The sequence below is a fragment of the Mus caroli genome, unplaced genomic scaffold (genome assembly GCF_978045245.1).
Source record: "Mus caroli unplaced genomic scaffold, Mus_caroli_1 scaffold_6, whole genome shotgun sequence".
NCBI classification, from domain to species: Eukaryota; Metazoa; Chordata; class Mammalia; order Rodentia; family Muridae; genus Mus; species Mus caroli.
In genome coordinates, this window is record NW_028227261.1 from 31,335,809 (window position 1) to 31,348,767 (window position 12,959).

The 12,959-nt window shown below is 40.7% G+C and overlaps 1 protein-coding gene across 5 annotated transcripts in view; it reads left to right on the forward strand.

The window, feature by feature from the left end:
- Nucleotides 1-12,959, forward strand: part of LOC110293760 (protein argonaute-3) — an 80,419-nt gene that overhangs the window by 62,423 nt on the left and 5,037 nt on the right. The window contains exons 13-19 of one of the 5 annotated variants that reach the window (XR_015047315.1): nt 3,751-3,910; nt 5,333-5,423; nt 8,050-8,244; nt 8,798-8,932; nt 11,114-11,215; nt 11,358-11,579; nt 12,230-12,317. Coding sequence is in view for 4 of the 5 variants with exons in the window: in XM_029475685.2 (XP_029331545.1) it covers nt 3,751-3,910; nt 5,333-5,423; nt 8,050-8,244; nt 8,798-8,932; nt 11,114-11,215; nt 12,172-12,371 (883 nt within the window). In the remaining variant the exon portion in view is untranslated. Of the gene's footprint in view, nt 1-3,750; nt 3,911-5,332; nt 5,424-8,049; nt 8,245-8,797; nt 8,933-11,113; nt 11,315-11,357; nt 12,372-12,959 lie in introns of those variants that run through there. The other 4 variants (XM_029475685.2, XM_029475684.2, XM_029475686.2 and 1 more) reach the window with 4 other exon arrangements.

Below are 12,959 nucleotides of genomic sequence, written 5' to 3' on the forward strand. Positions count from 1 at the left end.
AGGAAATGCAAACTATTCACTTGAATTTTAACAAAAGCTTTTTCTTACCTCCCTGACAAAAATCAAATTTTTTCTTAGTATCTTATATAAAACCTTTAATTTTGCTTTCATTTTTGTATTGTTCAATTTTATCAAGTAGAAAGTAAACAGAGGCAGGAGCAGTATCTGTTGACTAAAATATACCATACTTTTTATAATACTAGTATTAGATTCTAGCTGTTCATTGACATTTTTGTTAAGGTATGGCAAGATGGCTCAATGAGTAAAGGTATTGCCTCCAAGCCTAATGGCTTGAGTTTGATCCCAGAAACACAAATGGTGGAAGTAAAACCCAATTCCTGCAAGTTGTCCTCTGACTGTCACACGTGCACGTGGCATTCATATACACATACACACACACACACACCAAATTAATAAATACAGTGATTTTTGAATTTTCTGTCTGTCATTGGCTATAAAGATTTTATATGTATATATACACACACATACTTACATACCACTCAATCTCCCTCTGAATCCTGGATTTTACTTATAGAAATGAACCCTGAAGATAAAATGAAGTAAAACAATAAAGGTTAATTCATAGCATTGTTTGAAATACCAAAGACCTGCAGTGGGCATAGTGGTGCATGGCTTTAATACCAGCACTCAGGAGGTAGAGCCAGCTGGGTCTCTGAATTTGAGGCCAGCCTGATCTACAAAGTGAGTTTCAGGACAGCCAGAGCTACCCAGAGAAATCTTGTCTCAATCAATAACAAAAATCTGAAGCCATCTATGGTCATTTGAGTAGGAATGGCTCCATACACTCATGTGTTTGAATCTTTAGTCATCAAGGAGTGGCGCTGCTTGAAAAGGATTAGACATGTCGCCTTTTTGGAGTAGTGTGTCTTGTTGAAGGAAGTTTGTCACTGGGGTGGTCTTTAAGGTTTCAAAAGCTCAGGATAAGCCCAGTGACTTTATTCTTCCTGCTGCCTGTGGATCTAGATATTAAACTCAGTTAATGTCTGCCTGCATGCCACCTTGCTCCTCACTGTGATAACAGTGGACTAAACCTCTGAAACTGTAAGCAAGCCCCAATTAAATGTTTTCTTTTATAAGAGATGCTGTGGTCGTGGTGTCTTCACAGTAATAAAACGCTAACTAAGACAGAAGTTGGTACCAGGGAGCAGAGTACTGCTATGACAGTCCTGAGTGTGCTGCTTGTTGATGGAGTGTGGACGTTGGGGTTTTGGATTAGGAAAGCAGTTGAATGTTTCAAGTGGAACTTAATAAGCTGTGGTGGTTTGCTTAGGTGTGCCCTCCATATAGACTCATGTATTTGAATGCTTGGCCCATAGGGAGTGGCACTATAGGAAGTGTGGCCTTGTTGGAGTAGGTGTAGTATTATTAGAGGAAGTGTGTCACTGTAGGAATGGGCTTTGAGATCTCCTATGCATAAGCTATGCCCAGTGTGGCATACAGTCTCCTTCTGCTGCCTGTGGATCAAGATGTACAACTCCTGACTCCTCCAGCACCATGTCTTGCCTGAATCCTGCCATGCTTCCCACCATGATAATAAAAGACTAAATTTCTGAAACTGGAAGCCAGTCTCAGTTAATTGTTTGCCCTTATAAAAGCTGCCTTGGAGATGGTGTCTTTTCATAGCAATGAAACCATTCTTGTGGTATATTGGCCAAGAATGTGGCTGCATTTTGCCCTTACCCCCTCCCCCCGCCCAAAAAAAGCTGCCCAAGACTAAATGAAGAGAGTTGGATTAATGGCATTGACAGGAGGAGATTTCAAGACAGCCTAGTATTGACTGTGTTGTGTGGTTATTAGTGGTCATTCTTATGTAGATTGAGTAAGCTGAGCAAGGAAAAATGCTTGTACAGATTGAGGAAAAGGGAGCCACAGAATGTGGATGTTGGGGCGCCTAGTGCTCAGAGAGATAAAAGGTTTAAAGAAAAGCCTGATGCTAAATGGAATAAAGGGAATGGTAACCTCAGGGCAAGACCCCACTCAGATAAATTTCCAACTTGTGAAAAGGAATTAAAGAAAAGCTTAAGCAACAAAGAAAACCACTAAAACCAGAAAGCTGATGAAAATGTATTTGAATGAGACCACCAAGTTCAGCCCCAGCAAGCATCAGAACTTGGCAGCTTTGGCCACATGGTTCTGGCTTTCGAGTCAAGAATACAAAAAAGGAGCCAGGCGTGGTGGCCCACACCTTTAATCCCAGCACTCGCGAGGCAGAGGCAGGCGGATTTCTGAGTTCGAGGCCAGCCTGGTCTACAAAGTGAGTTCCAGGACAGCCAGGGCTACACAGAGAAACCCTGTCTCGAAAAAAACAAACAAACAAACAAACAAACAAAAAAGAACGCAAGAAAGGGTTATGGAATCTTTCTATACACAGTTAAGGAAAGCTGCTGAGGCCAGGCATGTATCATGGGTATCCCTAGAGAGGTGGCTCAGAAATAGAGAGCGCTGGCTTCTCTTCCAGAAGACCTGGTTTCAACTTTCAGCACCCACATGTAACCCCACAGACATTTGTAACTCCAGTTTTATTGAATATGATGCCCTCTCTGGCCACCTCAAGCACCAGATGCACATGTGTGCACAGACATGCAGACAGAACACTCACACACAGTTTTTCTTCACTAAAAAAGAAAATCTATTTCATTTTAAATCGTGTGTGTGTAGCCGGGCGTGGTGGCTCACGCCTTTAATCTCAGCACTTGGGAGGCAGAGGCAGGCGGATTTCTGAGTTCGAGGCCAGCCTGGTCTACAGAGTGAGTTCCAGGACAGCCAGGACTATACAGAGAAACCCTGTCTCGAAAAACCAAAAAAAAAAAAAAAAAAAAAAAAAAAATCGTGTGTGTGTGTGTGTGTGTCTGTGTTGGTGTTTGAATGTAAGTATAGATGTTCATTGAGGCCAGAGGTGTACAATTTCCTGGAGCTGGAGTTATAGGTGTTATGAGCCACTTGAGGCTCAGATTCTCTACAAGAATAGTACAAGTTCTTTTTTGGTTGGTTGGTTGGTTGATTGGTTTTCATTATTCAAGGCAGGGTTTCTTTGTGTAATAGCTCTGGCTAGTCACTTTGGGACCAGGCTAACCTCATACACACAGAGATCTTCCTACCTTTGCCTTCCAAGTGCTGGAATTTAAGGTGTACACCCCACACCTGGCTGAATAGTACTAGTTTTAAGTTACAGTTTCTCTCTGCATCTTTTTTAATATTTTAATTTATTCTTTCATAACTTAATACATGTATACAATGAATTTCTGCTCCTCCTGGATCCACCCCTTCTTCTGCATCTTAATTGTCTTCAACTTTAAAATCCTTTAAAATTGATAAAGGCCTTTTCTTTCTTCCTTCAGCTTTAAAAATATTTTAGGGGAGCTTGTCAGCATAGCCCAGCAAGTAAAGGCATTCGTCATGCAAGCCTGACAGCCTTCCTCTGAGTGCTGGGATTAAAGATGTGTGCCACCATGCCTGGCTAAAAGTTTAGATTTTTTTAATATACTTTTCTTGTACAAAATAACCAATAGATAAATTCTAAATTGGTGCTTAAATTTTTCATGCATTTTAATGATTTATTTTTTAATTAAAAATTAATTTATTTATTGTTGTATTAATATTGGTATAATTTCAGGTACCCTACCAAATGGTGATACGTTTCAAGGGATCCTTCATAGCTTTACTGTCAGGGGGGAATTAATTTTTTATGTGTCCTCTTTTCTGACTGAATCATTTGCATTTGTCCCATAGCGGAAGTGAAACGTGTAGGAGATACACTTTTGGGTATGGCCACACAGTGTGTGCAAGTCAAGAATGTAATAAAAACATCTCCTCAAACTCTTTCAAACTTGTGCCTAAAGATCAATGTTAAACTTGGAGGAATCAATAATATTCTTGTACCTCATCAAAGGTAAGCTTTTCTTTTTCATCCTTTGTTTTTCCCCATAAGCTTGAATAACTACAAAAGATATTAACAGACAACCTTAGTGATTCTTGCCTGTGAACTAATCTTAACAAGATTAAGAGATTGTTGGAGCTGGAGACAAAATGGTTAAATGCATGCCTTTAATCCCCCAGCACTTGGGTGGCAGAGACAGGTAGATCTCTGTGCATTTGAGACTAGCCTGGTCTGCATATAGAGTTCCAGAACAGCCTGGTATACATAGTGAGTTACAAGCCAAGGCAGGACTATACAGTGAGACCCTGTCTTGTTAAACAGGAGATGAGATTTATAAATGAGGCAGAGAATTTAACCAATACATTCAAGAACTAAGAAGCCAATATTTTAATAAATATCTTAACCTTTATTTTATATGTATCTCTGTGCACATGTGTGTGCAGCACCTGTGGAAGCCAGAAGATAATGGATCCCAGGACTGGTGTTAGAGAGCTGTGAGCCACCATGTGTGTGCTGAGTCCTCTGGGCAAACAACTGCTGAGGCATCTCTCAGCCCCAGCCCTTTCAATTCTAAAGGATGAAGTTTTAAAATGAAATTTAAAAAATGCTAGGACTTCATGATTATTAAATATATATTCAAATTGTATTCTTTGGATTAGGAAATAGTGGACGCCTATAATCTCTGCCTGAAAATGTAAAATAGACTAAAACTAAAAGTCAAAGGCTTGCTGATTCTTTTTGTCCTTAAGTCCCATAGACTTAAAAATGTAAGAAGATTTTTTATTTATTTATTTATTTATTTTTTGGTTTTTTTGAGACAGGGTTTCTCTGTGTAGCCCTGGCTGTCCTGGCACTCACTTTGTAGACCAGGCTGGCCTCGAACTCAGAAATCCGCCTGCCTCTGCCTCCCGAGTGCTGGGATTAAAGGCGTGCGCCACCACGCCCGGCTAAGAAGATTTTTTAAATTCATAAAAATTATTGGGATACTATGAAGAAACCTATGATTTTTCCCATTACAGAGAATAATAACATTAGTTTCTTTTACAACCATAGTACCATTGTTTAAAACCTGATAAATCTCACAAGATGCCAGAGAGACATAACAGCTTTACTTCATGGACTAGAGATTCCTGAGTTAAGAGGTAGTCATGGGCATGCTGGCACACACCTTTAATCCCAGAATTTGGGAGGCAGAAGCAGAGGATCTCTGTGAGTTTGAGGGCAGCCTGGTCTATGTAGTGATTCCCAGGACTCCCAAGGCTATGTAGGAATAAAAACAAAACAAAACAAGTTACTCAGCAATTCAGGTCTGGTAGGCTGTCTGGTGATTGCCCAGGCTTCCTTTGTACTGTCAGTGGCGTGCAGTTATATTGCAATCATGTGAAACAGGTGAAACAAATGAACTGTCTAACCCTTTAAAAAAATGTGTTTAAGACCTTCTGTGTTCCAGCAACCAGTGATCTTCCTGGGCGCAGATGTCACACACCCACCTGCTGGTGACGGAAAGAAGCCCTCCATTGCTGCTGTGAGTACCTCCAGGCAGGCCTATGTTACTGAAAACCTAGACCAGCACCAATTTCCACATTTCAAAATTTAGTATTTTCTTATTAATTTTTGGGGGTTAACATACCAAGCACTGAATTTCATCCTGGGATTGTCACACATGAGCCTGTATTCTTGTTCTCAGTCCCTTTCCTCCTTCATTGCCCTCTGCAGTCTCCTCCCTTCTCCAGCTGGGTCTCTATTCTCCCAGTTAGTCTGTCTGTCTAGATACATAGATAGATCTGTCTATCCATCTATCTATCTATCTATCTAATTTTAAATTTAGGTTCCATGTTTGATAGAGAGCACGTGGTATTTGTCTTTCTAAGACTGGCTTAATTTTACTTAACATAATGATTTCCATTTGTATCTATTTTTCTGATCATCATAATTTCATTTTTCTTTACATCTGCATAAAATTCTATTGTGTGTGCAAGTATCACATTTGTTTGTTTGTTTGTTGGGAGGGCATGTAACAGGAGAACTTGTAGAGTTGGTTCTCTCCTTCCACCAAGCCTGACCATCCCTGAAACCCACACTAACCAAGATTACTGGCCCCTGCACCACATTTTCTTTATCCATTTATTTGCCAATGAATGTCTAAGCGGGTACAGTTTCCTAGCTATTGTGAATAGTACAACCATAAACATGTAAGCCCAGGTATCTTTGTGGTCTGCTGACTTTAAGTTCTTCAGGTGTGTAGCCAAGAGTGATATAACTCAGTCATATGGTAGCTCCGTTTTCAGTATTTTGAGAAACCTGTCTACTGCTTTCACTTGTCGCTGCTCACACTCCCACCAACAGTGGATAAGGCTCCTCTTTCAGTACACTGTAGCCAACGTTTATTGTCATTTATTTGTGGCAGTGGCCACTCTGCCTGGGGGAGATGGATTTCCAAGACTTATTTTCATTTCCTTTAAGGTTAAGAATGTTGAACCATTTGTCAAGTGTTTGTTGGCCATTTGTATTTCTTCTTTTTCTATTGCATTTATTGCTGGGGAGAGGTACGCATTAGCGCTACTACCGGATGCATGTGGAGAGAAGAGGACAATTTGCAGGAGTTGATTCTCATTCTCCCGTGTGGATCCCAGAGATCAAACTCAGGCTGTTAGTCTGGCTGCAGCTGCATTTGCTTGCTGAGTGTACCTCCCTGTCTCTGTCTCTGTCTCTGTCTGTCTCTCTAAATCAATCAATCTCTCTCTCTCTCTCTCTCTCTCTCTCTGCCCCTGTGTCTCTTCTCTTCAGAACTGCCTGCTCACTTTATTCACCAATCACCTTATTGATTGGGTAATTTGGTTTTTCTCTTTTAAGATTTTATTTTTATTTTATGTATGTAGAAGGTTGTCTTGGTTCCTCCTCCTAGTCCCATGCTCCCAGAAATAAGACTCAGACTCAATATATATTTACAAATATCTTGACTATATAGCTAGGCTCTTCTCTAACTAAAATCATTAAAATAAAATAATCCACTTACTCCTTTTTATTTATTTTATGTATGTAAGTATACTGTAGCTGTCTTCAGACACACCAGAAGATCCCATTACAGATGGTTGTGAGCCACCATGTGGTTGCTGGAATTGAACTCAGGACCTCTGGAAGAGCAGTCAGTGCTCTTAACAGCTGAGCCATCTCTCCAGCCCCCAACCCATTTGTCTAATCTATATTCTGCCATGTGGCTGGTTACCCATGGTTAGCTACCATGTGTCTATCACATCTTCCTGGGCAAGAATCTCCCAAGCCTGGCTCTATCCCAGAATTCTTTCTGCCTCCCAGATGTCCCATCTTCTATTCTACCCTTTCCTATAGGCCATAGGTTTTTTTAATTGACAGATGATAAATACATCCATACAATATACACGATATCCCTCTATATATTAATATGTTTTTGTCTGTGTGTGTGTGTGTCTGCACCACTTGTGTGCAGTCCCCATGGAGGCCAGAGGTCCTTGAAACTGGAGTTAATAGACAATTGTGAGCCACCATGTGGGTGCTTGGAACTGAACCAGGGTCCTTGGCATGAGCAGCCAGTGATCTTAACTGTTGAGCCATTTCTTCAGCCAGTCCCTGGTTGGTTGGTTGGTTGATTGGTTGGTTGGTTGGTTTTTAGAGGGTCATAGTCTTTAATGTAGTTCTTTAACGATCTTCTTGTAACTAACTTTAATTCTTGCTCTTTGGGTTGAAGAGTTTTTGGCCAAGGTCAATCATTCTGATATGGGGGTACAAATAGGTATAATATACCTATTAAATCTGTTAACTTTATTCCTTAAATCTCATTACTATTGTAATTTGCCTGCTTTCTCTTTCTATAACTGTGCAACCCCTGGCCTTTCCATGCACACACATTCACATGTAAGGACAACATTATACATGTGTCCAAATACATACAAAATATGGATATGCAAACATGAGCACCACACACACATGAAAATAGAAAAAATACTACCTAATTGTTTTTGACACTATTCTGGTCTTTTATTTTGCTCTTTACTAGGAATTGTCTAATTTTTGTTATTTTTAAAATAAATAATGATGAACAGGCTTCAGTAAAATATGGATGTAAATGAAGAGAGTTTAGTTTTGATTAATTTTTTCTCATTTTTCCCCACTAGGTTGTAGGTAGTATGGACGCCCATCCAAGCAGATACTGTGCCACAGTAAGAGTTCAGAGACCCCGACAGGAAATCATCCAGGACTTGGCCTCCATGGTCCGGGAACTGCTCATCCAATTTTATAAGTCAACCCGATTCAAACCTACTCGTATAATCTTTTATCGGGATGGTGTTTCAGAAGGGCAGTTTCGACAGGTTGGTTGCCTGGGATATAGTTAGACCATAAGTCTACCAAATACTGAGCTTATGATGCGATATCAGTTCTGAAGGTGAACATCTGAAGTTTTAAGTTTGTCAAATCAAAACTGATGCATCAGAGGATTTTGCTTTTTAAATCTTCCTCTGGCTATGTAAGCCTTCATTGCTCTGCTCGTGGTTAAATGAACTGCAGAAGAATATTGAGCTGTACAGTATGTGATGTTAAGTCATGAGGTGGGCCGGAGAGGTGGCCTAGCAGTTAAGAGTGCTTGCAGCTCTTGCAGAGGAACTGAGTTCTGTGCCCAGCACCCACATCAGTGCCCACCACCACCTCACTACCACCTGCAGCTCCAGGAGATGTGATGTCGTCTTCTGGCATCCAGGGCACCTGCACTCATGTGCACAGACCCACACCCACACACATATACATAACTTTAAATGAAATGATCCTTGAAAACAAAAAGATCATGAAGTTAAATCATTCTCTTACTTTGGAATTTGTAAAAGAAGCAACTGGCTATATTCAATCTTTGTACTGTATCTTTTCTAGGTATTATATTATGAGCTACTGGCAATTCGAGAGGCCTGTATCAGTTTAGAAAAAGACTATCAACCTGGAATAACCTACATTGTTGTTCAGAAGAGACATCATACGCGGTTGTTCTGTGCTGATAGAACAGAAAGGGTAATTTTACATCGTGTAGTACTTCTCTAAGCCAAGCTCCCTCCCTGCCACCAAGCTTCCAGTGTCTGTCTCTTCCCTTCCCTTTCTCTCTCTCCTCCCTGACTCTCCTCCTCTCCCTCCTTTCCTGTCTCCTTCCTTCTTCCTCTTTTTTTGTGTTGCTGGAAATCATGCTGGGGCCTCATGAATGCTCATGTACACTGCGCTGCATCTCAGTCTATGTTTAACTGTTCTTAGTTTAACTGATTTAATCCCCCAAAATTATGCAACTATTATTACATATAATAATGCATAGTATATATAATGTATATTATTATTATCCTTGTCTTGAAAATGAAGAAACTAAGTAATTTCTCAAAATGGTTACAGAGAAAGCACTGACAAAAGCAGTCCTCAAATCCAAGCTAAGTACTACACAGTGGGTTTTTTGTTTTGTTTGTTTGTTTGTTTGTTTGTTTTGCTTAGTTTTTCAAGACAGGGTTTCTCTGTGTAGCCCTGGCTGTCCTGGAACTCACTCTGGAGACCAGGCTGGCCTCAAACTCAGAAATTCGACTGCCTCTGCCTCCCAAGTGCTAGGATTAAAGGCGTGTACCACCACGCCTGGCCTTTTTGTTTTTTTAAGATGTATTTATATATTATATATAAGTATACTGTAGCTGTCTTCAGACACACCAGAAGAGGGCATCAGGTCTCATTACAGATGGTTCTGAGCCACCATGTGGTTGCTGGGAATCAAACTAAGGACCTCTGGAAGAGCAGTCAGTGCTCTTAACTGCTGAGTTATCTCTCCAGCCCCACAGCGTTCTTTTTTTATAATTCATTTATTTTATTTTATGTACATTGGTATTTTGCTTGCTTGTATATCTAGTTACAGACAGTTGTGAACTGCCACCATGGGTGCTAGGAATTGAACCCAGGTCCTTGGGAAGAGCAGCTAGTGCTCTTAACCTCTGAGCCATTATTCCAACCCTACCACAGAGTGTTTTAATCATCATGGTAGACCACCTAATAGGTTCAGTGATTTTTATCACAGCCTCCCGGTTGTTAAAGGCCTTCAATTCTAAATGACTAGTAAATTTTTATACCTAGAAAACCTGACGTGAGTGGAATGACAATGAACAGATGTGATTAGTAATGCCGCTCGTCCATGCTTACTTCTCATGCTCTATGTAATTCTAATAATGGCTGTGATGAAGCTTAGTGGAGTGTTTAGATGTAATGTACATTTCAGACCATGGGTTCAATTCCCAAAAAGGGAAGGAAAAAAAAAGATGGAAGCTTTTTATAGCTGAGAAAACAGAGAGGCAAAATACATTGTTCTAGATAGAACAGCGGCTCTCAATCTGGTTGCAATCACTTTGGCAAATTTCTGTCTCCAAAAAATATTTACACTATAATTCATAACTAGCAAAATTATTTATGAATAGCAACAAAAATAATTTTCTGGTTGGGACTCATCACAACAAAAGGAACTATATTAAAGGGTTGCAGTGCCTGTATTAAAGGTTGAGAACTACTGCCCTAGAGCATAAATGTAGAAACTGGAACTATCATGAAGATCCAGGTCTTCTGTTTCCTCTTTAAATATGTACAGCTTCTATATGGTATGTTACTAATTTATTAGGCTGGGATTTTTTTTTTAAGAAGAGTCATAATTAATCTGGGCATGATAACATATACATTCAATCCTAGCATTCAGGAGGCAGAGACAGGCAGATCTCTGTAAGTTCAAGGCTAGCTGGTCTACAGAACTAGTTTTAAGACAGCCAAGGCTAAACAACAAAACTCTGTCTTGGAAAATCAAATAGTAATAATGATAAAAATAACAAGAATAAATTTTAAAAGGCTAGGAACTAAGGGGTGTACTTAATAGCTACTTAAGTAGTATTTCAAGCTAAAAGTAGTGAAATGCGAGGTCAGTGTACGTTTTTTTTTTGTTTGTTTGTTTGTATTTTTGTTTTTCGAGACAGGGTTTCTCTGTATAGCCCTGGCTGTCCTGGAGCTCACTTTGTAGACCAGGCTGGCCTCGAACTCAGAAATCCGCCTGCCTCTGCCTCCTGAGTGCTGGGATTAAAGGCGTGCGCCACCATGCCCGGCTAGTGTACGTTTTTTAACATTTTTAATATACTTTCTGATTTTTTTCCTTTGTCTTGTTGATTTAAATTTTGATTAAAAAAAATCTAGGTTGGAAGAAGCGGCAACATCCCAGCTGGAACCACGGTGGATACCGACATTACTCACCCGTATGAATTCGACTTTTATCTCTGTAGCCATGCTGGAATACAGGTGAGCCTGCTCTCAGGGAAGGTCTTCACTCAGAGCCTCAATTTTCCTCAGCAAGAAGAGAAATAATACTCTTCTCTGTGTTCCTAGTGTTTTCCACATGTAAGTTTTAGTAAGTGAATTTCTTCCTTTTCCTTACTTTAAGAGGGAAATATCTTAATGAAAACAGCAGAATTAGTGAGCTGGGCATGGTGGCGCACGCCTTTAATCCTAGCACTCAGGAGGCAGAGGCAGGTGGATCTCTGAGTTCGAGGCCAGCCTGGTCTACAGAGTGAGTTCCAGGACAGCCAGGACTACACAGAGAAACCCTGTCTCGAAAACAGCAGCTCTTCCAGAGGACCTAGGTTGGATTTCCAGCGCCCACATGGTAACTAACCCGTCTGTAGTAACTCAAGCTCTTGGGAATCCAGTGCTCTCTTCAGCCTTCACAGGCACCAGGCGTGCACAGGCTGCACAGGCATTCAAGCAGGCAACACACCCACATGCATAAAATAAAATGATCGCAATAGATAAAAAGCATTTAGACTTATGAGGATATGTAATGTACAGATGACATGGAAATAGAGGTGAGACTGTGGGGGATGAGTGGAGAGGTGGGGGGAGGGAAGGGAGGACAGAAGGCAGGATGCTCAAAGTAAGGTACGTACTTACATGAATGTGTTGTGAACCAAGTGCTATGCACAGTGAATATACACCAATGAAATGGGTTATATATGTGAATGTTAACATAGCATCGCACAAATGTGGAAGTCAGAGAAGCCTTCTGTCCAGTCCAGAAGCCTTCTGGATTCTGTTCTCTCTCTACACCTTTACGAGGGATTTGGGAAAGAAACTCAGTTCACCAGGCTTGTACAGCACACACCTTTAGCCAGTGAGCCATCTTGCCAGCTCACCAATGAAAAAAACCTAAAAAAGAAAAAGTTTAATAATCAACAGAGTATACCATTTCCTCTCCATAGGGTACCAGCCGTCCTTCACACTATCATGTTTTATGGGATGACAACTTCTTTACTGCAGATGAACTTCAGCTGCTCACTTACCAGCTCTGTCACACTTACGTACGCTGTACAAGATCTGTTTCTATCCCTGCACCAGCATATTACGCTCACCTGGTGGCATTCAGAGCCAGATATCATCTTGTGGACAAGGAACATGACAGGTAAAATAAATCCATAAAAAGTGGGGATTCTTGGCCGGGCGTGGTGGCGCACGCCTTTAATCCCAGCACTTGGGAGGCAGAGGCAGGCGGATTTCTGAGTTTGAGGCCAGCCTGGTCTACAAAGTGAGTTCCAGGACAGGCAGGGCTATACAGAGAAACCCTGTCTCCAAAAACCAAAAAAATAAAAATAAATAAATAAAAAGTGGGAATTCTTAAACCAAATCCAAACAGAGTGTGATTTCTTTGGACTGTTTTTTATGTTCATATATACCTCTGTTTGGGAGACCAGAAAGGGCAACAACATTTGGAATGTAAATAAATAAAATAATTTAATTTAAAAAGAAAAAGTTTCACAGGCTATCAAACAGCCAGTATACTGTGTCAAAAGCGATGACAATTGATGGCCCAAACTACAGTTTTCTACTAAAAATACTATGTGGGCTTACTAGTGATCTGAAGTTCTGAGGCTGGGGAAATGAATGGCTCCATGGTTGAGAGCTCTGGCTGCTCCTCTAGATGACCTGGGTCTGATACACAGCATCCACACGGTGGCTCACAACTGTCTTGTTACTCCAGTCCCAGGGAATC